This window comes from Bombina bombina, chromosome 11 (assembly GCF_027579735.1).
Source record: "Bombina bombina isolate aBomBom1 chromosome 11, aBomBom1.pri, whole genome shotgun sequence".
Taxonomy (NCBI): domain Eukaryota; kingdom Metazoa; phylum Chordata; class Amphibia; order Anura; family Bombinatoridae; genus Bombina; species Bombina bombina.
The window spans coordinates 29,341,302-29,363,900 of NC_069509.1; the positions used below are offsets into that span (position 1 = coordinate 29,341,302).

Sequence of the window (22,599 nt, forward strand, 5' to 3'; positions counted from 1 at the left end):
TTAATAGCCAAACTCCACCTACCACTTGCCTTATTTAGAGGAGCCAATCAGGGTTTGAGTCTGCAGACAAGGCTAGTTGCTGCCATAAAGTTAGTATAAAGTATATTGTTTTGCCGTTGTTATCTGCTAAATCCAATTAGGTACATATATGTAGCAGGGTTGGCCTTGAAAAGTCTGCAGAATGCTTTTCCAGCTCTGAGAATTAGAAAAGCCAGTTCATTTGCATTAAATAAGGGCAAAAATAATGAAAATATATTGCAGCTTTACTTAACATAACAAAACATTTTGGGCTCCATTTAAAGGGACAGTCAAGTCCAAAATAAACTTTCATATTCAGATAGAGCATGTCATTTTAAACAATTTTCCAATTTACTTTTATCACCAATTTTGCTTTGTTTTCTTGGTATTCTTAGTTGAAAGCTAAACCTAGGAGGTTCATATGCTAATTTCTTAGACCTTGAAAGCCACCTCTCATCTGAATGTCTTTTGTCAGTTTTTCACCACTAGAGGGTGTTAGTTCATGTGTGTCATATAGATATTTATATAACATTGAGATCACGCATGTGAAGTTACCTAGCAGTCAGCACTGATTGGCTAAAATGCAAGTCTGACAAAAGAATTGAAATAAGGGGGAGGTCTGCAGATGTTTAGATACAAGGTAATCACAGAGGTAAAAAGTGTATTAATATAACTGTTGGTTATACAAAACTGGGGAATGGGTAATAAAGGGATTATCTATCTTTTTAAACAACAAACATTTTGGTGTTGACTGTCCCTTTGAGAAGCTGTGAATGCAGCTTGGAATATAAGAATAAACAGTCATCGGAGCACTGCTTCTTAGTCTCCTGCAACTATTATAAAGTGTTGTTTCTCAATCCCCCCAGACTTCTTCAACCGGGGTGTACGAGCAGGGAGTGTCAACCATTACACACATTCATTATTATCTATATGTGTGTACCACAGTGTATATATGTGTCACCTCATGCTGGTATACTGTATACCTAATTACATGTGTGTGACATTATCTATATGTGTGTATCACAGTGTATATATGTGTCACCTCATGCTGGGTATATACCTAATTACATGTGTGTGACATTACCTATATGTGTGTACCACAGTGTATATGTGTGTCACCTCATGCTGGGTATATACCTAATAACATGTGTGTGACATTATCTATATGTGTGTATCACAGTGTATATGTGTGTCACCTCATGCTGGGTATATACCTAATTACATGTGTGTGACATTATCTATATGTGTGTATCACAGTGTATATGTGTATCACTTCATGCTGGGTATATACCTAATTACATGTGTGTGACGTTCCCTATATGTGTGTATCACAGTGTATATGTGTGTTGATGTCATTAGACCACACCCCTTCTCATTACAGAGATGCACATCACCTAATATGCTTAATTGGTAGTAGGCTTTCGAGCCTATACAGCTTGGAGTAAGACAACATGCATAAAGAGGATGATGTGGTCAAAATACTCATTTGCCTAATAATTCTGCACTCCCTGTATACCTAATTACATATGTGTGACATTACCTATATGTGTGTATCACAGTGTATATATGTGTCACCTCATGCTGGGTATATACCTAATTACATGTGTGTGACATTACCTATATGTGTGTACCACAGTGTATATGTGTGTCACCTCATGCTGGGTATATACCTAATTACATGTGTGTGACATTATCTATATGTGTGTATCACAGTGTATATATGTGTCACCTCATGCTGGGTATATACCTAATTACATGTGTGTGACATTATCTATATGTGTGTATCACAGTGTATATGTGTGTCACCTCATGCTGGGTATATACCTAATTACATGTGTGTGACATTATCTATATGTGTGTATCACAGTGTATATGTGTGTCACCTCATGCTGGGTATATACCTAATTACACGTGTGTGACATTATCTATATGTGTGTACCACAGTGTATATATGTGTCACCTCATGCTGGGTATATACCTAATTACATGTGTGTGACATTATCTATATGTGTGTATCACAGTGTATATATGTTTCACCTCATGCTGGGTATATACCTAATTACATGTGTGTGACATTATCTATATGTGTGTATCACAGTGTATATATGTGTCACCTCATGCTGGGTATATACCTAATTACATGTGTGTGACATTATCTATATGTGTGTACCACAGTGTATATATGTGTCACCTCATGCTGGGTATATACCTAATTACATGTGTGTGACATTATCTATATGTATGTATCACAGTGTATATGTGTGTCACCTCATGCTGGGTATATACCTAATTACATGTGTGTGACATTACCTATATGTGTGTACCACAGTGTATATATGTGTCACCTCATGCTGGGTATATACCTAATTACATGTGTGTGACATTATCTATATGTTTGTATCACAGTGTATATGTGTGTCACCTCATGCTGGGTATATACCTAATTACATGTGTGTGACATTACCTATATGTGTGTATCACAGTGTATATATGTGTGTCACCTCATGCTGGGTATATACCTAATTACATGTGTGTGACATTATCTATATGTGTGTATCACAGTGTATATATGTGTCACCTCATGCTGGGTATATACCTAATTACATGTGTGTGACATTCCCTATATGTGTGTATCACAGTGTATATATGTGTCACCTCATGCTGGGTATATACCTAATTACATATGTGTGACGTTCCCTATATGTGTGTATCACAGTGTATATGTGTGTCACCTTATGCTGGGTATATACCTAATTACATGTGTGTGACATTATCTATATGTGTGTATCACAGTGTATATATGTGTGTCACCTCATGCTGGGTATACAGGGAGTGCAGAATTATTAGGCAAGTTGTATTTTTGAGGATTAATTTTATTATTGAACAACAACCATGTTCTCAATGAACCCAAAAAACTCATTAATATCAAAGCTGAATAGTTTTGGAAGTAGTTTTTAGTTTGTTTTTAGTTATAGCTATTTTAGGGGGATATCTGTGTGTGCAGGTGACTATTACTGTGCATAATTATTAGGCAACTTAACAAAAAACAAATATATACCCATTTCAATTATTTATTTTTACCAGTGAAACCAATATAACATCTCAACATTCACAAATATACATTTCTGACATTCAAAAACAAAACAAAAACAAATCAGTGACCAATATAGCCACCTTTCTTTGCAAGGACACTCAAAAGCCTGCCATCCATGGATTCTGTCAGTGTTTTGATCTGTTCACCATCAACATTGCGTGCAGCAGCAACCACAGCCTCCCAGACACTGTTCAGAGAGGTGTACTGTTTTCCCTCCTTGTAAATCTCACATTTGATGATGGACCACAGGTTCTCAATGGGGTTCAGATCAGGTGAACAAGGAGGCCATGTCATTAGATTTTCTTCTTTTATACCCTTTCTTGCCAGCCACGCTGTGGAGTACTTGGACGCGTGTGATGGAGCATTGTCCTGCATGAAAATCATGTTTTTCTTGAAGGATGCAGACTTCTTCCTGTACCACTGCTTGAAGAAGGTGTCTTCCAGAAACTGGCAGTAGGACTGGGAGTTGAGCTTGACTCCATCCTCAACCCGAAAAGGCCCCACAAGCTCATCTTTGATGATACCAGCCCAAACCAGTACTCCACCTCCACCTTGCTGGCGTCTGAGTCGGACTGGAGCTCTCTGCCCTTTACCAATCCAGCCACGGGCCCATCCATCTGGCCCATCAAGACTCACTCTCATTTCATCAGTCCATAAAACCTTAGAAAAATCAGTCTTGAGATATTTCTTGGCAAAGTCTTGACGTTTCAGCTTGTGTGTCTTGTTCAGTGGTGGTCGTCTTTCAGCCTTTCTTACCTTGGCCATGTCTCTGAGTATTGCACACCTTGTGCTTTTGGGCACTCCAGTGATGTTGCAGCTCTGAAATATGGCCAAACTGGTGGCAAGTGGCATCTTGGCAGCTGCACGCTTGACTTTTCTCAGTTCATGGGCAGTTATTTTGCGCCTTGGTTTTTCCACACGCTTCTTGCGACCCTGTTGACTATTTTGAATGAAACGCTTGATTGTTCGATGATCACGCTTCAGAAGCTTTGCAATTTTAAGAGTGCTGCATCCCTCTGCAAGATATCTCACTATTTTTGACTTTTCTGAGCCTGTCAAGTCCTTCTTTTGACCCATTTTGCCAAAGGAAAGGAAGTTGCCTAATAATTATGCACACCTGATATAGGGTGTTGATGTCATTAGACCACACCCCTTCTCATTACAGAGATGCACATCACCTAATATGCTTAATTGGTAGTAGGCTTTCGAGCCTATACAGCTTGGAGTAAGACAACATGCATAAAGAGGATGATGTGGTCAAAATACTCATTTGCCTAATAATTCTGCACTCCCTGTATACCTAATTACATGTGTGTGACATTACCTATATGTGTGTATCACAGTGTATATATGTGTGTCACCTCATGCTGGGTATATACCTAATTACATGTGTGTGACATTATCTATATGTGTGTATCACAGTGTATATGTGTGTCACCTCATGCTGGGTATATACCTAATTACATGTGTGTGACATTACCTATATGTGTGTATCACAGTGTATATGTGTGTCACCTCATGCTGGGTATATACCTAATTACATGTGTGTGACATTATCTATATGTGTGTATCACAGTGTGTATATGTGTCACATCATGCTGGGTATATACCTAATTACATGTGTGTGACATTATCTATATGTGTGTATCACAGTGTATATGTGTTTCACCCCATGCTGGGTATATACCTAATTACATGTGTGTGACATTACCTATATGTGTGTATCACAGTGTATATATCTGTGTCACCTCATGCTGGGTATATACCTAATTACATGTGTGTGACATTATCTATATGTGTGTATCACAGTGTATATGTGCCACATTATGCTGGGTATATACCTTATTACATGTGTGTGACATTACCTATATGTGTGTATCACAGTGTATATATGTGTCACCTCATGCTGGGTATATACATAATTACATGTGTGTGACATTACCTATATTTGTGTATCACAGTGTATATGTGTGTCACCTCATGCTGGGTATATACCTAATTACATGTGTGTGACATTACCTATATGTGTGTATCACAGTGTATATATGTGTCACCTCATGCTGGGTATATACCTAATTACATGTGTGTAACATTACCTATATGTGTGTATCACAGTGTATATATGTGTCACCTCATGCTGGGTATATACCTAATTACATGTGTGTAACATTACCTATATGTGTGTATCACAGTGTATATATGTGTCACCTCATGCTGGGTATATACCTAATTACATGTGTGTGACATTACCTATATGTGTGTATCACAGTGTATATATGTGTCACATTATGCTTGGTATATACCTAATTACATGTGTGTGACATCTATATGTGTGTATCACAGTGTATATATGTGTCACATTATGCTGGGTATATACCTAATTACATTTGTGTGACCCCCCTATCTTTATTTTTGTATCACTGTGTGTCACCCCATGCTGCGTATATACATACGTTATTGTGTTAGTGTGACACTTTTTTATCTATGTGTCCCCCCCCCCCCCCCCCATGCAGTTATATACCTTTCAGTGTTTGTTTGACCCTTGTTTTCTATTTATGTGCCCCTCCCAGTGTGTGTGTTTGTGTCGTCCCATGCTGGGGCTTTAGTCTTGTTTATTTTGTGTTAGTGTTGTGTGTGAGCTTTTGCCTGTCAGACGAGGCCCCGTGTTTAGTCTGCAGCCTCTGGGCCCTGTTCCCAGACACTTGGATCTTATACCCACATTACATCATGTCTGCAGAACATTACTCCTTCAGCAAGTCACTGAAGCTTTAACCTCCTGTGTGCCAGGGGCTCATATAATGTATCACCCCAATAAGCCTCTATCTGACTTGTGCAGAGTATTACTCCTTCAGCAAGTCACTGAAGCTTTAACCTCCTGTGTGCCAGGGGCTCATATAATGTATCACCCCAATAAGCCTCTATCTGACTTGTGCAGAGTATTACTCCTTCAGCAAGTCACTGAAGCTTTAACCTCCTGTGTGCCAGGGGCTCATATAATGTATCACCCCAATAAGCCTCTATCTGACTTGTGCAGAGTATTACTCCTTCAGCAAGTCACTGAAGCTTTAACCTCATGTGTGCCAGGAGCCCCATATAATGTATCACCCCAATAAGCCCCTATCTGACTTGTGCAGAACATTACTCCTTCAACAAATCACTGAAGCTTTAACCTCATGTGTGCCAGGGGCCCCATATAATGTATCACCCCAATAAGCCACTATCTGACTTGTGCAGGGTATTACTCCTTCAGCAAGTCACTGAAGCTTTAACCTCATGTGTGCCAGGGGCCCCATATAATATATCACCCCAATAAGCCCCTATCTGACTTGTGCAGAGCGTTACTTTCACGGCACATCCTGACACAGGATCCTGGGCATCCAGCGCAGTGCGGCTGCCACATATCACAGGTGTCCAGTCTGAGCACAAATGTATTTTTTGGGGTATTTTGCAACCTGGGCGGATTTGTAAACAGAGGATGTGTAAAGGAAAGCTGACGGGTACCCCAAGGGCCCTAAATCTGGGACAGACAGGAAGAGAACATCCTCTGGTGTCCTCATTGTACTCTCTGCTGTCATAAAAAGCAAGACAGCACTTTGTTTTTACCATGCATGGGCTCTCACTCCTATTCCAATGCAAAGCAGCACTCTGCTATTCCAAAGCAAAACAGCACCCTATTGTTCCAAAGCAAAACAGCGCTCTGCTATTCCAAAGCAAAACAGCACTCTGTTATCTCAAAGCCAAACAGCACTCTCCTATTCCAAATCAATACAGCACTCTGCTATTCCGAAGCAAAATGGCACTCTGTTATTTCAAAGCCAAACCGCACTCTCCTATTCCAAATCAATACAGCACTCTGCTATTCCGAAGCAAAACGGCACTCTGTTATTTCAAAGCCAAACAGCACTCTCCTATTCCAAATCAATACAACACTCTGCTATTCCGAAGCAAAACAGCACTCTGTTATTTCAAAGCCAAACAGCACCTGGCTATTCCAAAGCAAAACGGCACTCTGTTATTTCAAAGCCAAACAGCACTCTGTTATTCCAAAGCAAAACAGCACCCTATTGTTCCAAAGCAAAACAGCACTCTGTATTCCCAAACAAAACAGCACTCTATTATTCCAAAACAAAACAGCACTCTGCTATTCCAAAGCAAAACAGCACGCTGCTATTCCATATCAAAACAACACTCTATTATTCCAAAACAAAACAACACTCTTCTATTCCAAAACAAAACAGCACTCTATTATTCCAAAGCAAGACAGCACTCTGTTATTCCATTGCAAGACAGCACTCAGTTATTCCATTGCCTAAACAGCTATCTGTTATTCCATTGAAAAACACCACTCTGTTATTCCAAAGTAAGACAGCACTCTGCTATTTTAAAGCAAAAGAGTACATTGCTATTCCAAAACAAAACAGCACTCTTCTATGCCAAAAACAAAACAGTACATTGCTATTCCAAAGAAAAACAGCACACTGCGATTTCAAAAAAGGGAACACCTCTACTATTCCGAAACAAGACACACCGCCACTATTCAAAAACAAGACAGCACACCGCTATTCAAAAACTAGACAGATCTCTGCTCTTCCATAACAAGACCGCACACTACTATTCCAAAGCAAAACAGCACACTACTATTTCATAGCAAGACTAATAATGTAGAGGTGCCTGTCAGCATGTAACATATTTAGGCCCCCTGTCTGACATGGATCTAGCAGTGAGTGAGTGAGTGTACTTGGCAACATTGTTGCAGTGTAGTGGGTGGGGGCTTTGTACTCACTATTTAACAGCTTGCAGGCCTGTCTTCAGCCTCCTTTTTGTTCCAGTGTCCAAGGCAGAAGTCTGATTAGTTGAACTCTCTCTCGTAAGACCTTGGCTTTAATTCCTGTCCCCTAAGTGGCATTAGTCTGCTGTATGGCTTTCTATGTCATTTTTTCCCTTGAAGGTAGTTTTTAGTTATCTCCTGATAGCGGAAGGTCAAGGCTTAAAGGGACAATTCACCCCAAAATCTTCTCCCCTTTAAATTATTCCCAATGATCCATTTTACCTGCTAGCGTGTATTAAATTGGTTACAAGTAGCTCCTTTACTCCTATTTAAGCATTTGAAATAGCTGATTTAGCCTGTGGTATAGCCACCTATACTGAAAGTTTCAATACTGGAGTATACGCTATTGACAAGCCTAAGTAAACACAGCCAGCAGAAGAGATTACACTCTCAGTCGAGTGCAGGATAGTTAAGTAATAACATTATAATTTTCCATTGTTCTCTATATGTATTGAGCTTTGATTTTCCAGACAAATATAAGATAAGGAAGCAAGTATGTGTACACAAAGTGATAACATAATGAAATCTGATATTACCTTTAAGTTCAACCCATTGTAATAGGCGGTGGTTTCAAAACACAAAACCAGCTACTTCGTATTATACAAATAACCTGAAAATGCAATTTCTCAAATATTTTATATTCTGCAGCTGGTATAACAATTCATTGACAATACATGAATAGAAAAACAATTTTACAGTGTACTGCCCCTTTAATCTGAGAGCAGAGCCCCTTAAAGGAGGGGATGGTTGAGCTAATGGGTGGAGCGATGTCCCTAGGCCTGGCCTAGGGGTGCTCCACTCTGTGTGCTCCTCTAGGGCATTCGCTGCTCCTCGTAGGCGGGGCCTAGCAGAGGTCCACATATCGCACAGAGCCTTGTCCTCTTGATGTTGGTAGTTAGCTAGAATGCTCAGATGTCGCCACTAAAGTTGAAGACTTCGTGAAAGTCTACAGTTAAATGTTTAAAGGAACAGTCAAGTCCAAAAAAAACTTTCATCATTCAAATAGGGCATGTAATTTTAAACAACTTTCCAATTTACTTTTATCACCAATTTTGCTTTGTTCTCTTGGTATTCTTAGTTGAAAGCTAAACCTAGGAGGTTCATATGTTAATTTCTTAGACCTTGAAGGCTGCCTCTAATCTGACCACTAGAGGGCGTTAGTTCATGTGTTTCATATAGATAACATTGAGCTCATGCACGTGAATTTAATGAGGAGTGAGCATTGATTCTGATTGCTAATGATTGCTAAAATGCAAGTCTGTCAAAAGAACTAGAATAAGGGGAGTCTGCAGAGGCTTAGATACAAGGTAATCACAGAGGTAAAATGTGTATTATAATAACTGTGTTGGTTATGCAAAACTGGGGAATAGGTAATTAAGGGATTATCTATCTTTTGAAACAACAAAAATTCTGGTGTTGACTGTCCCTATAAGTTATAAATAAAAGTGACCATGGCCGGTCTTAACCCATAACTTGGTGTCAGTGTTTTATTCAGGGGAAGTTAGTTAATTTGGGATGGTATTAAGAGAGACAGCACTCTACTATTTCATAGCAAGACAGCACTCTACTATTTCATAGCAAGACAACACTCTACTATTTCATAGCAAGACAGCACTCTACTATTTCATAGCAAGACAACACTCTACTATTTCATAGCAAGACAGCACTCTACTATTTCATAGCAAGACAACAATCTACTATTTCATAGCAAGACAACACTCTACTATTTCATAGCAAGACAACAATCTACTATTTCATAGCAAGACAACACTCTACTATTTCATAGCAAGACAGCACTCTACTATTTCATAGCAAGACAACACTCTACTATTTCATAGCAAGACAACACTCTACTATTTCATAGCAAGACAGCACTCTACTATTTTATAGCAAGACAGCACTCTACTATTTCATAGCAAGACAGCACTCTACTATTTCATAGCAAGACAGCACTCTACTATTTCATAGCAAGACAACACTCTACTATTTCATAGCAAGACAGCACTCTACTATTTTATAGCAAGACAGCACTCTACTATTTCATAGCAAGACAGCACTCTACCATTCCAGAATAAGACACCACACCACAATAAAGCAAATCGCTACCATGTTGCTGTCCTACATCTATACCCCTCTGCAAACCTATAGCAATACCAAGCACCACTACTCTATTCATTATCGTTATATAGAAAACTGCTGCATTGCTACAGAGTAACCTTATGCAGGACTGTGCTAATCTAGAGCTATGTACTACATCACAATAACACTGCAGCACAGTATAGCACCCTCTGCTAATGTGTAATGTCCCTAGAGGTACCACATCTTGCACACTTGACCCTGGCCTCACACAAGCCTAAGGGTAATCAGTCACTCACAAACCCTAGAGGTGTTATTGCCAGACACAGCCCATGTCCCTGGGGTCTCTCTGTCTGGGAATCCTGTGGGTCTCAGACATTTCTGTCATGTGTGATTTATGACTGAGGGCTTTATACTGGGGGGGGCTTGATGTAAGGCAGAGCATGGGACAGGGAGACCCCACTCCCCTCTAGCCTTCTCTGACTTATTTTTTTTCCAGTCCTAATAGTTTTGCTCTCATTGATCAATTTGTCCCCCCAGATATTTTACAGCAGGGTACTTCAGGGTCCAAAACATAGATCACAAAGCTAAATACTAAGGGTATATGGAGCCAGGTGGGGAACCTTATCATCTGCTACCTATTCCTACCTTTATTTTACAAAACATCCCTTCAACAGCCCTCTGGGGAGAGCACTGGGCACTACCTGGGACCTGTGAGGTTGGGTGGGCTACAGTAATAAATAAAATAGAGCCATCACTTTTTAACATCCCATCTTTTAGGATATTTGGAGCTTTGTTTAATCTTATCTCATCTTTTCTCATTGTTATGTCTCTTTCACTACCCACCCCCCACACTAGAGCGTTTCCCCTCACTACCTGCCCCCCACCAGTGAGTGCCAGCTCTGTCATCCTGTCATATGCTCAGGACACAGGTGTGTAGAGTCCTTGCAGCTTGTGCATAACCCTGTATCCTGCGAGCATTTTCTGGCCACTTCAGCACCCCCTCCCCTCTACGCTCACTCAGCATCCCTCACAAAAGTCCTGGCCTCCCCACTAACTTCTCAGGCAGAATTAAGGAGGGGAGGGGTAGGGAGATCTGGACCAAACTCAACATATAAATACATGACCTTAAAAAGCAAAACACACTGCACCAACTGAAAGCATGAAGGTAAGGAATGCACAACTGTTGTGTGGGTTAGAAGATATCCCTGTAGAGTGAGAGCTTTAAAAAGTGGATCCCTGTCAGATCTCACAGGAGATCCTGTAATATTACGGGATCCATATTAGATATAAGGTGCATATCATTTGGTTTTATAGTGGGGAAGAAACATGTCAGAGCTGTCTGAGGAATTGGTTATAACAGAGGATCCCATGTCAGATCTCCCAGGGGATCCTGTCATATTAGTGGATTCATATTACAAGGATCTAAGGTACAGATAATTTGTTTTTATAATGGGAAACAAATATGTCTGAGGTGCCATAGAAATTAGTTATAACAGGAGATCCTGTGTCAGAACAACCAAGAGATCATGTTATATTAGTGGATCCATATTAGAAGGATCTAAGGTAGAAGGATCTAAGGTACACATCATTTATTGTGGGAAAGATGTATGTCTGACCTGCCCTAGGAATTAGTTACAACAGGAGATCCCCTGTTATATCTCCCAGTAGATCCTGTAATATTAGAGGATCCATATTAGATCTAAGGTACACATCATTTGTTTTTATATTGGGGAAGGAATATGTCAGATCTGCCAGAGGAAGCTGTTATAAGAGGGGATCCAGTTTTGAAGGAGAACTTCAGGGCTGGTTGGTTTAGTGGCGTATCCTGGAGTTGTTGGAGATGCTGGGTATGAAATCCAAAATGTTTCTTTCCTGATTCACACAGAGAGAAAAACCTTTCCAATTTACTTATACTATCAAACGTACGCTGTTTGCTTGGTATCCTTTCATGAAAAGTAGGCAGTTAGGCTCAGGGGCGTGCAGGTGTTTGAAGCACTATATAGCAGCAGTTTTGCAAGAGTGCTTATAATAATATTATATATTGTGAAAATACTGCTGCCATCTGGTGCTCAAAACGACTGCCAATTATTGCACTAGACACGTGCAGTCTATGATCTTCAACAACGAATACAATGAGAACAAAGTAGATTTTTTTAATAGCAGTGAATTTGAGACCTTTTTTTTTAATTGTATGTTTTATCTAAATCACAAACTGAAATATGTGGGTTTTATGTTCCTTTATAGGATTTCTGGGGCAGAATCCTCAAGTACAATTTTATCAAGCCACAAATCTCATCAGCTGTTTAGCATGCATAAAGATTGTCTTCTTTCTCTTGTTCAAGCTGTGCGTTAACCACTAAATGGCATATCTATGGCATACAGGATCTAGGTACAGGTGATCTAGCATACAGGGTCTAGGTACAGGTGATCTAGCATACAGGATCTAGGTACAGGTTATCTGACATACAGGATCTAGGTACAGGTGATCTAGCATAGCTATGGCATACAGGATCAAGGAACATGTGATCTAGTATAGCTATTGCATACAGGAACCAGTAACAGGTGATCTAGCATAGTTATGACATACATGATCTAGGAACATGTGATCTAGCACAGCTATGACATACGTGATCTAGGAACATGTGATCTAGCATAGTTATGGCATGCATGATCTAGGAACATGTGATCTAGCATAGCTATGCCATACAGGATCAAGGAACATGTGATCTACTATAGCTATAGCATACAACAAGTAACAGGTGATCTAGCATAGCTATGACATACATGATCTAGGAACATGTGATCTAGCACAGCTATGACATACATGATCTAGGAACATGTGGTCTAGCATAGTTATGGCATACAGGATCTAGGAACATGTGATCTAATATAGCTATGGCATACAGGATCTAGGAACATGTGATCTAGCATAGCTATGGCATACAGGATCTAGGAACAGATGATCTAGTACAGCTATGGCATACAGGATCTAGGAACAGATGATCTAGCACAGCTATGGCATACCGGATCTAGGAACAGATGATCTAGCACAGCAATTGCATACAGGATCTAGGAATATGTGATTTAGCATAGCTATGACATACAGGATCTAGGAACAGATGATCTAGCACAGCTATGGCATACAGGATCTAGATACAAGTGATCTAGCATAGCTATGGCTCACATGATCTAGTAAAAGATGATCTAGCATAGCTATTGCATACAGTATCTAGGAACATGTGATCTAGCATAACTTTTGCATACATGATTTATGAACAGGTGATCTAGTATAGCTATTGCATACATGGTCTGGGGACTGGTGCTCTGGCACAGCTATGTCATACAGGGTCTAGGGACAGTTGCTCTGGCACAGCTATGGCATATATGGTCTGGGGACTGGTGCTCTGGCACAGCTATATCATACATGGTCTGGGGACAGGTGCTCTTGCACAGCTATGGCATACATGGTCTGGGGACTGGTGCTCTGGCACAGCTATATCATACATGGTCTGGGGACTGGTGCTCTGGCACAGCTATGTCATACAGGGTCTAGGGACAGGTGCTCTGGCACAGCTATGGCATACATGGTCTGGGGACTTGTGCTCTGGCACTGCTATGGCATACATGCTCTATGGACTGGTGCTGTGGCACGACAATGTCATACAGGGTCAGGGACTGGTGCTGTGACACAGCTTTGTCATACAGCGTCAGGGATTGGTGCTGTGGCACAGCTATGTCATATATGGTCAAAATGGTCAAGGGACTGGTGCTCGGGCACAGCTATGGCATACATAGTCAAGGACTGGTGCTGTGGCACAGCTATGGCATACATGGTCAGGGACTGGTGCTGTGGCACAGCTATGACATACAGGGTCTAGGGATTGGTGCTGTTGCACAGCTATGTCATGCATGGTCTAGGGACTGGTTCTCTGGCACATCTATGGCATACAGGGTTAGGGACTGGTGCTGTGGCACAGCTATGGCATACAGAGTCTAGAGACTGGTACTCTGGCACAACTATGGCATACAGGGTCTAGGAACTGGTGCTCTGGCACAGCTATGGCATACAGGGTCAGGGACTGGTGCTCTCGCACAACTATGGCATACAGGGTCTAGGGACTGGTGCTCTGGCACAGCTATGGCACACATGGTCTAGGGACTGGTGCTCTGGCACAGCTATGACATACAGGGACAGGGACTGGTGCTTTGGCACAGCTATGGCATACAGGGTCAGGGACTGGTGCTGTGGCACAGCTATGATATACAGGGTCAGGAACTGGTGCTCTGGCACAGCTATGACATATAGGGTCAGGGACTGGTGCTCTGGCACAGCTATGGCATATAGGGTCAGGGACTGGTGCTCTGGCACAGCTATGGCATACAGGATCCAGGACTGGTGCTGTCGCACAGCTATGTCATACATGATCTAGATACTGGTGCTCTGACACAGCTATGGCATACAGGGTCAGGGACTGGTGCTCTCGCACAACTATGGCATACAGGGTCTAGGGACTGGTGCTCTGGCACAGCTATGGCACACATGGTCTAGGGACTGGTGCTCTGGCACAGCTATGACATACAGGGACAGGGACTGGTGCTTTGGCACAGCTATGGCATACAGGGTCAGGGACTGGTGCTGTGGCACAGCTATGATATACAGGGTCAGGAACTGGTGCTCTGGCACAGCTATGACATATAGGGTCAGGGACTGGTGCTCTGGCACAGCTATGGCATATAGGGTCAGGGACTGGTGCTCTGGCACAGCTATGGGATACAGGATCCAGGACTGGTGCTGTCGCACAGCTATGTCATACAGGGTCTAGGAACTGGTGCTCTGGCACAGCTATGGCATACAGGGTCAGGGACTGGTGCTCTCGCACAACTATGGCATACAGGGTCTAGGGACTGGTGCTCTGGCACAGCTATGGCACACATGGTCTAGGGACTGGTGCTCTGGCACAGCTATGACATACAGGGACAGGGACTGGTGCTTTGGCACAGCTATGGAATACAGGGTCAGGGACTGGTGCTGTGGCACAGCTATGATATACAGGGTCAGGAACTGGTGCTCTGGCACAGCTATGACATATAGGGTCAGGGACTGGTGCTCTGGCACAGCTATGGCATACAGGGCCCAGGACTGGTGCTGTTGCACAGTTATGTCATACATGATCTAGAGACTGGTGCTCTGACACAGCTATGACATACATGGTCTGGGGACTGGTGCTCTGGCACAGCTATGACATATAGGGTCAGGGACTGGTGCTCTGGCACAGCTATGGCATACAGGATCCAGGACTGGTGCTGTCGCACAGCTATGTCATACATGATCTAGATACTGGTGCTCTGACACAGCTATGGCATACATGGTCTGGGGACTGGTGCTCTGGCACAGCTATGTCATACATGGTCTAGGGACTGGTACTCTGACACAGCTATGGCATAAAGACTCTAGGGATTGGTGCACTGGCACGCAATGGCCTACATTGTCTGGGGACTGGTGCTCTGGCACAGATATGGCATACATGGTCTAGGGACTGGTGCTCTGGCACAGCTATGGCATACAAGGTCTGGGGACTGGTGCTCTGGCACAGCTATGGCATACATGGTCTAGGGACTGGTGCTCTGGCACAGCTATGGCATACAAGGTCTGGGGACTGGTGCTCTGGCACAACTATGGCATACAGGTTCTGTGGGTTATATGATATTCACCTTGTAAAAAATAAACTGTAACTATGACATCTCCTTATAAGGGTTTGTTGTGGGGTTTTTCCATTAAATCAGTCACACTTCCCTTGTTGTGTCGCAGACTCCTGGCTCCCTCGGTCACCTTGTTCTCCTGCTGATAGTTTGTTCATCTGCGAGGGCTCAAAAGTACAAGCGGGACGAGGAAAATGGTACGTTTCCCCCATGTAGCAATCATCTGTTACACACCAGACACTCACCCTAACTTACTAGTGGTGACTCATAAAGGAGGGCAATATATAGTCTGTAAAATAATGGTGACTTATTTAGGAGGGCAATATATAGTCTGTAAAATAATGGTGACTCATATAGGATGGCAATATATAGTCTGTAAAATAATGGTGACTCATATAGGAGGGCAATATAGTCTGTAAAATAATGGTGACTTATTTAGGAGGGCAATATATAGTCTGTAAAATAATGGTGACTTATTTAGGAGGGCAATATATAGTCTGTAAAATAATGGTGACTTATTTAGGAGGGCAATATATAGTCTGTAAAATAATGGTGACTCATATAGGATGGCAATATATAGTCTGTAAAATAATGGGGACATATATCGTAGGGCAATATATAGTCTGTGAAATAATGGTGACATATATCGGAGGGCAATATATAGTCTGTAAAATAATAGTGACTCATATACGCGTGCAATATATAGTCTGTAAAATAATGGTGACTCATATATAGGGTTGCCACCTCAGCCATGTTTTCCTGGACACTTATGAGTTACACATGCTGCAGGGTGTGCAGGGAGGAACATGTATTGTGTTTCTGGACAGCACTATTCATATTCCTCCCTGTATACCCTGCAGCATGTGTAACTTATAAGTGTTCTGTATTTTAAGGGACAGGTGGCAACCCTACTCATATAGGAGGGCAATATATAGTCTGTAAAATAATGGTGACTCATATAGGAGGGCAATATATGCAGGCCCATTTATCAAGCTCCGTACGGAGCTTGAAGGGCCGTGTTTCTGGCGAGTCTTCAGACTCGCCAGAAACACAACTTATGAAGCAGCGGTCTAAAGACCGCTGCTCCATAACCCTGTCCGCCTGCTCTGAACAGGCGGACAGGAATCGCCGGACATCAACCCGATCGAATACGATCGGGTTGATTGACAGCTCCCTGCTGGCGGCCGATTGGCCGCGAGTCAGCAGGGGGCGGCGTTGCACCAGCAGCTCTTGTGAGCTGCTGGTGCAATGTTAAATGCGGAGAGCGTATTGCTCTCCGCATTTAGCGAGGTCTTGCGGACCTGATCCGCAGTGTCGGATCAGGTCCGCAAGCCCTTTGATAAATGGGCCTGAAGGTCTGTAAAATAATGGTGACTCATATAGGAGGGCAATATATAGTCTGTAAAATAATGGTGACTCATATAGGAGGGCAATATATAGTCTGTTAAATAATGGGGACTCATAGGAAACCAATATACAGTCTGTAAAATAATGGTGACATATAGGAGGACAATATATAGTCTGTAAAATATTTTCACAATATACTAAGAGCTGTTTAAATGTAAAGTATGTTTGTTTACAACTGATACTTGAGTATCCATTGCTCACAAGCTTATATGGACAACCCCCATAAAAAGTTAGTTTACTCAGCACAGATGCACAGATTTATTCACCAATTTTTAAAATAAAAGTAGAACATATTTCTTATATACAGGGAGCAGTGACATTTATGAGTATAATGTCCCTTTATAAACTGCTAACTGCTTATAGCATCAAGTTATTACATTTATATGTTACTTAAATATTTACCCCTTATGTGCCAAAGAGTGAGCCTTTTTGGGAGTATGCGCTTAAACGGATGTTCTTCTCAATCACTCTCCAGTTCCCATCTCTTATATTTTTATTTAAAGGGACATTCACACAAAATGTTTCTTGTCATTGGCTCATCTGATGTGCTCAGCTAGCTCCCAGTAGCTACAGCTGATTTTACTTGGGTTTCATGTCTCTTTAAATGTAGCCACTTTTCATGAAAACATACTGAGGTAGATTTAGGGGTGTGCTCATGCCTTGAGCACTATATGTACAGCATTGCCATATAGTACCCACAAGACACTTGCACAACAGAACAAAATAGCAACTGTGGTAGTTGTCCTCATTAGCCAATGAGTAATCTGCCCCTCTGATGAGTCACTTATTGTTAAATTAAACAGCTTTACTAACCCCTTGTTTATACAAAAGTGACAAAAACACGCAGAGGTCTTTCATACGCTTCATACAAAGTTTTAATGCCCCTTTAAAGGGATATGAAACCCAACTTCATGACTCAGATAGAGCATGGGATTTTAAACAACTTTCTAATTTACTTGTATTATCAAATTGTCTTTATTCTTTTGGTATCCTTTGTTGAAGAAGCAGCAATGCACTACTGGGAGCTAGCTGAACACATCCGGTGAGTCGATGACAAGAGGCATATAGGTTCAGCTAGCTCCCAGTAGTGCATTGCTGCTTATGAACATACTTTGTCAAAAAGCATACCTAAGGACACCAAGAGAATGAAAGAAATTAGAAAATAGAATTAAATTGGAAAATTGTTTAAAACTGTATGTTCTATCTGAATCATGAAAGCTAATTTTAAATATAGCGTCCCTTTAAGATCCCCCATGGCTGGAGATTCCCCTTCCTCTTCTCTTGTTCCTAATCTGCACGTTATTATCTGGTATAAATGCCCCTTCGTCTTCTCTTGTTCCCTAATCTGCACATTATTATCTGGTATAAATGCCCCTTCCTCTTCTCTTGTTCCCTAATCTGCACGTTATTATCTGGTATAAATGCCCCTTCCTCTTCTCATGTTCCTAATCTGCACGTTATTATCTGGTATAAATGCCCCTTCCTCTTCTCATGTTCCCTAATCTGCACGTTATTATCTGGTATAAATGCCCCTTCCTCTTCTCTTGTTCCCTAATCTGCACGTTATTATCTGGTATAAATGCCCCTTCCTCTTCTCTTGTTCCCTAATCTGCACGTTATTATCTGGTATAAATGCCCCTTCCTCTTCTCTTGTTCCCTAATCTGCACGTTATTATCTGGTATAAATGCCCCTTCCTCTTCTCTTGTTCCCTAATCTGCACATTATTATCTGGTATAAATGCCCCTTCCTCTTCTCATGTTCCCTAATCTGCACATTATTATCTGGTATAAATGCCCCTTCCTCTTCTCTTGTTCCCTAATCTGCACATTATTATCTGGTATAAATGCCCCTTCCTCTTCTCATGTTCCCTAATCTGCACATTATTATCTGGTATAAATGCCCCTTCCTCTTCTCTTGTTCCTAATCTGCACATTATTATCTGGTATAAATACCCCTTCCTCTTCTCATGTTCCCTAATCTGCACGTTATTATCTGGTATAAATGCCCCTTCCTCTTCTCTTGTTCCCTAATCTGCACATTATTATCTGGTATAAATGCCCCTTCCTCTTCTCATGTTCCCTAATCTGCACGTTATTATCTGGTATAAATGCCCCTTCCTCTTCTCATGTTCCCTAATCTGCACGTTATTATCTGGTATAAATGCCCCTTCCTCTTCTCATGTTCCCTAATCTGCACATTATTATCTGGTATAAATGCCCCTTCCTCTTCTCTTGTTCCCTAATCTGCACATTATTATCTGGTATAAATGCCCCTTCCTCTTCTCTTGTTCCCTAATCTGCACATTATTATCTGGTATAAATGCCCCTTCCTCTTCTCATGTTCCCTAATCTGCACGTTATTATCTGGTATAAATGCCCCTTCCTCTTCTCTTGTTCCTAATCTGCACATTATTATCTGGTATAAATGCCTCTTCCTCTTCTCATGTTCCTAATCTGCACATTATTATCTGGTATAAATGCCCCTTCCTCTTCTCATGTTCCCTAATCTGCACATTATTATCTGGTATAAATGCCCCTTCCTCTTCTCATGTTCCCTAATCTGCACGTTATTATCTGGTATAAATGCCCCTTCCTCTTCTCTTGTTCCCTAATCTGCACGTTATTATCTGGTATAAATGCCCCTTCCTCTTCTCATGTTCCCTAAACTGCACATTATTATCTGGTATAAATGCCCCTTCCTCTTCTCATGTTCCCTAATCTGCACGTTATTATCTGGTATAAATGCCCCTTCCTCTTCTCATGTTCCCTAATCTGCACATTATTATCTGGTATAAATGCCCCTTCCTCTTCTCATGTTCCCTAATCTGCACGTTATTATCTGGTATAAATGCCCCTTCCTCTTCTCATGTTCCCTAATCTGCACATTATTATCTGGTATAAATGCCCCTTCCTCTTCTCATGTTCCCTAATCTGCACGTTATTATCTGGTATAAATGCCCCTTCCTCTTCTCTTGTTCCTAATCTGCACATTATTATCTGGTATAAATGCCCCTTCCTCTTCTCTTGTTCCCTAATCTGCACGTTATTATCTGGTATAAATGCCCCTTCCTCTTCTCATGTTCCCTAATCTGCACATTATTATCTGGTATAAATGCCCCTTCCTCTTCTCATGTTCCCTAATCTGCACATTATTATCTGGTATAAATGCCCCTTCCTCTTCTCTTGTTCCCTAATCTGCACATTATTATCTGGTATAAATGCCCCTTCCTCTTCTCATGTCCCTAATCTGCACGTTATTATCTGGTATAAATGCCCCTTCCTCTTCTCATGTTCCCTAATCTGCACATTATTATCTGGTATAAATGCCCCTTCCTCTTCTCTTGTTCCCTAATCTGCACGTTATTATCTGGTATAAATGCCCCTTCCTCTTCTCATGTCCCTAATCTGCACATTATTATCTGGTATAAATGCCCCTTCCTCTTCTCATGTTCCCTAATCTGCACGTTATTATCTGGTATAAATACCCCTTCCTCTTCTCATGTTCCCTAATCTGCACATTATTATCTGGTATAAATGCCCCTTCCTCTTCTCTTGTTCCCTAATCTGCACATTATTATCTGGTATAAATGCCCCTTCCTCTTCTCATGTTCCCTAATCTGCACGTTATTATCTGGTATAAATGCCCCTTCCTCTTCTCATGTTCCCTAATCTGCACATTATTATCTGGTATAAATGCCCCTTCCTCTTCTCATGTTCCCTAATCTGCACGTTATTATCTGGTATAAATGCCCCTTCCTCTTCTCATGTTCCCTAATCTGCACGTTATTATCTGGTATAAATGCCCCTTCCTCTTCTCATGTTCCCTAATCTGCACATTATTATCTGGTATAAATGCCCCTTCCTCTTCTCATGTTCCCTAATCTGCACATTATTATCTGGTATAAATACCCCTTCCTCTTCTCATGTTCCCTAATCTGCACATTATTATCTGGTATAAATGCCCCTTCCTCTTCTCATGTTCCCTAATCTGCACGTTATTATCTGGTATAAATGCCCCTTCCTCTTCTCATGTTCCCTAATCTGCACATTATTATCTGGTATAAATGCCCCTTCCTCTTCTCATGTTCCCTAATCTGCACATTATTATCTGGTATAAATGCCCCTTCCTCTTCTCATGTTCCCTAATCTGCACGTTATTATCTGGTATAAATGCCCCTTCCTCTTCTCATGTTCCCTAATCTGCACATTATTATCTGGTATAAATGCCCCTTCCTCTTCTCATGTTCCCTAATCTGCACGTTATTATCTGGTATAAATGCCCCTTCCTCTTCTCTTGTTCCCTAATCTGCACGTTATTATCTGGTATAAATGCCCCTTCCTCTTCTCATGTTCCCTAATCTGCACATTATTATCTGGTATAAATGCCCCTTCCTCTTCTCTTGTTCCCTAATCTGCACATTATTATCTGGTATAAATGCCCCTTCCTCTTCTCATGTTCCCTAATCTGCACATTATTATCTGGTATAAATGCCCCTTCCTCTTCTCATGTTCCCTAATCTGCACATTATTATCTGGTATAAATGCCCCTTCCTCTTCTCATGTTCCCTAATCTGCACATTATTATCTGGTATAAATGCCCCTTCCTCTTCTCATGTTCCCTAATCTGCACATTATTATCTGGTATAAATGCCCCTTCCTCTTCTCATGTTCCCTAATCTGCACGTTATTATCTGGTATAAATGCCCCTTCCTCTTCTCATGTTCCCTAATCTGCACGTTATTATCTGGTATAAATGCCCCTTCCTCTTCTCATGTTCCTAATCTGCACATTATTATCTGGTATAAATGCCCCTTCCTCTTCTCATGTTCCCTAATCTGCACGTTATTATCTGGTATAAATGCCCCTTCCTCTTCTCATGTTCCCTAATCTGCACATTATTATCTGGTATAAATGCCCCTTCCTCTTCTCATGTTCCCTAATCTGCACGTTATTATCTGGTATAAATGCCCCTTCCTCTTCTCTTGTTCCCTAATCTGCACATTATTATCTGGTATAAATGCCCCTTCCTCTTCTCATGTTCCCTAATCTGTACATTATTATCTGGTATAAATGCCTCTTACTCTTGTCATGTTCCCTAATCTGCACGTTATTATCTGGTATAAATGCCCCTTCCTCTTCTCTTGTTCCTAATCTGCACATTATTATCTGGTATAAATGCCCCTTCCTCTTCTCATGTTCCCTAATCTGCACATTATTATCTGGTATAAATGCCCCTTCCTCTTCTCATGTTCCCTAATCTGCACATTATTATCTTGTATAAATGCCCCTTCCTCTTCTCATGTTCCCTAATCTGCACATTATTATCTGGTATAAATGCCCCTTCCTCTTCTCTTGTTCCCTAATCTGCACGTTATTATCTGGTATAAATGCCCCTTCCTCTTCTCTTGTTTCTAATCTGCACGTTATTATCTGGTATAAATGCCCCTTCCTCTTCTCTTGTTACCTAATCTGC

The 22,599-nt window shown here is 41.4% G+C and overlaps 1 protein-coding gene across 1 annotated transcript in view; it reads left to right on the forward strand.

Annotated features, from left to right (window-relative positions):
* Positions 1 to 11,131: 11,131 nt before the first annotated feature.
* Positions 11,132 to 22,599, forward strand: part of LOC128641791 (microfibril-associated glycoprotein 4-like) — a 63,229-nt gene continuing 51,761 nt past the window's right edge. Inside the window, exons 1-2 of the mRNA XM_053694325.1 lie at positions 11,132 to 11,184; positions 15,829 to 15,916. Coding sequence (XP_053550300.1) covers positions 11,179 to 11,184; positions 15,829 to 15,916 — 94 coding nt within the window. The 5' untranslated portion in view covers positions 11,132 to 11,178. The remainder of the gene's footprint in view (positions 11,185 to 15,828; positions 15,917 to 22,599) is intronic.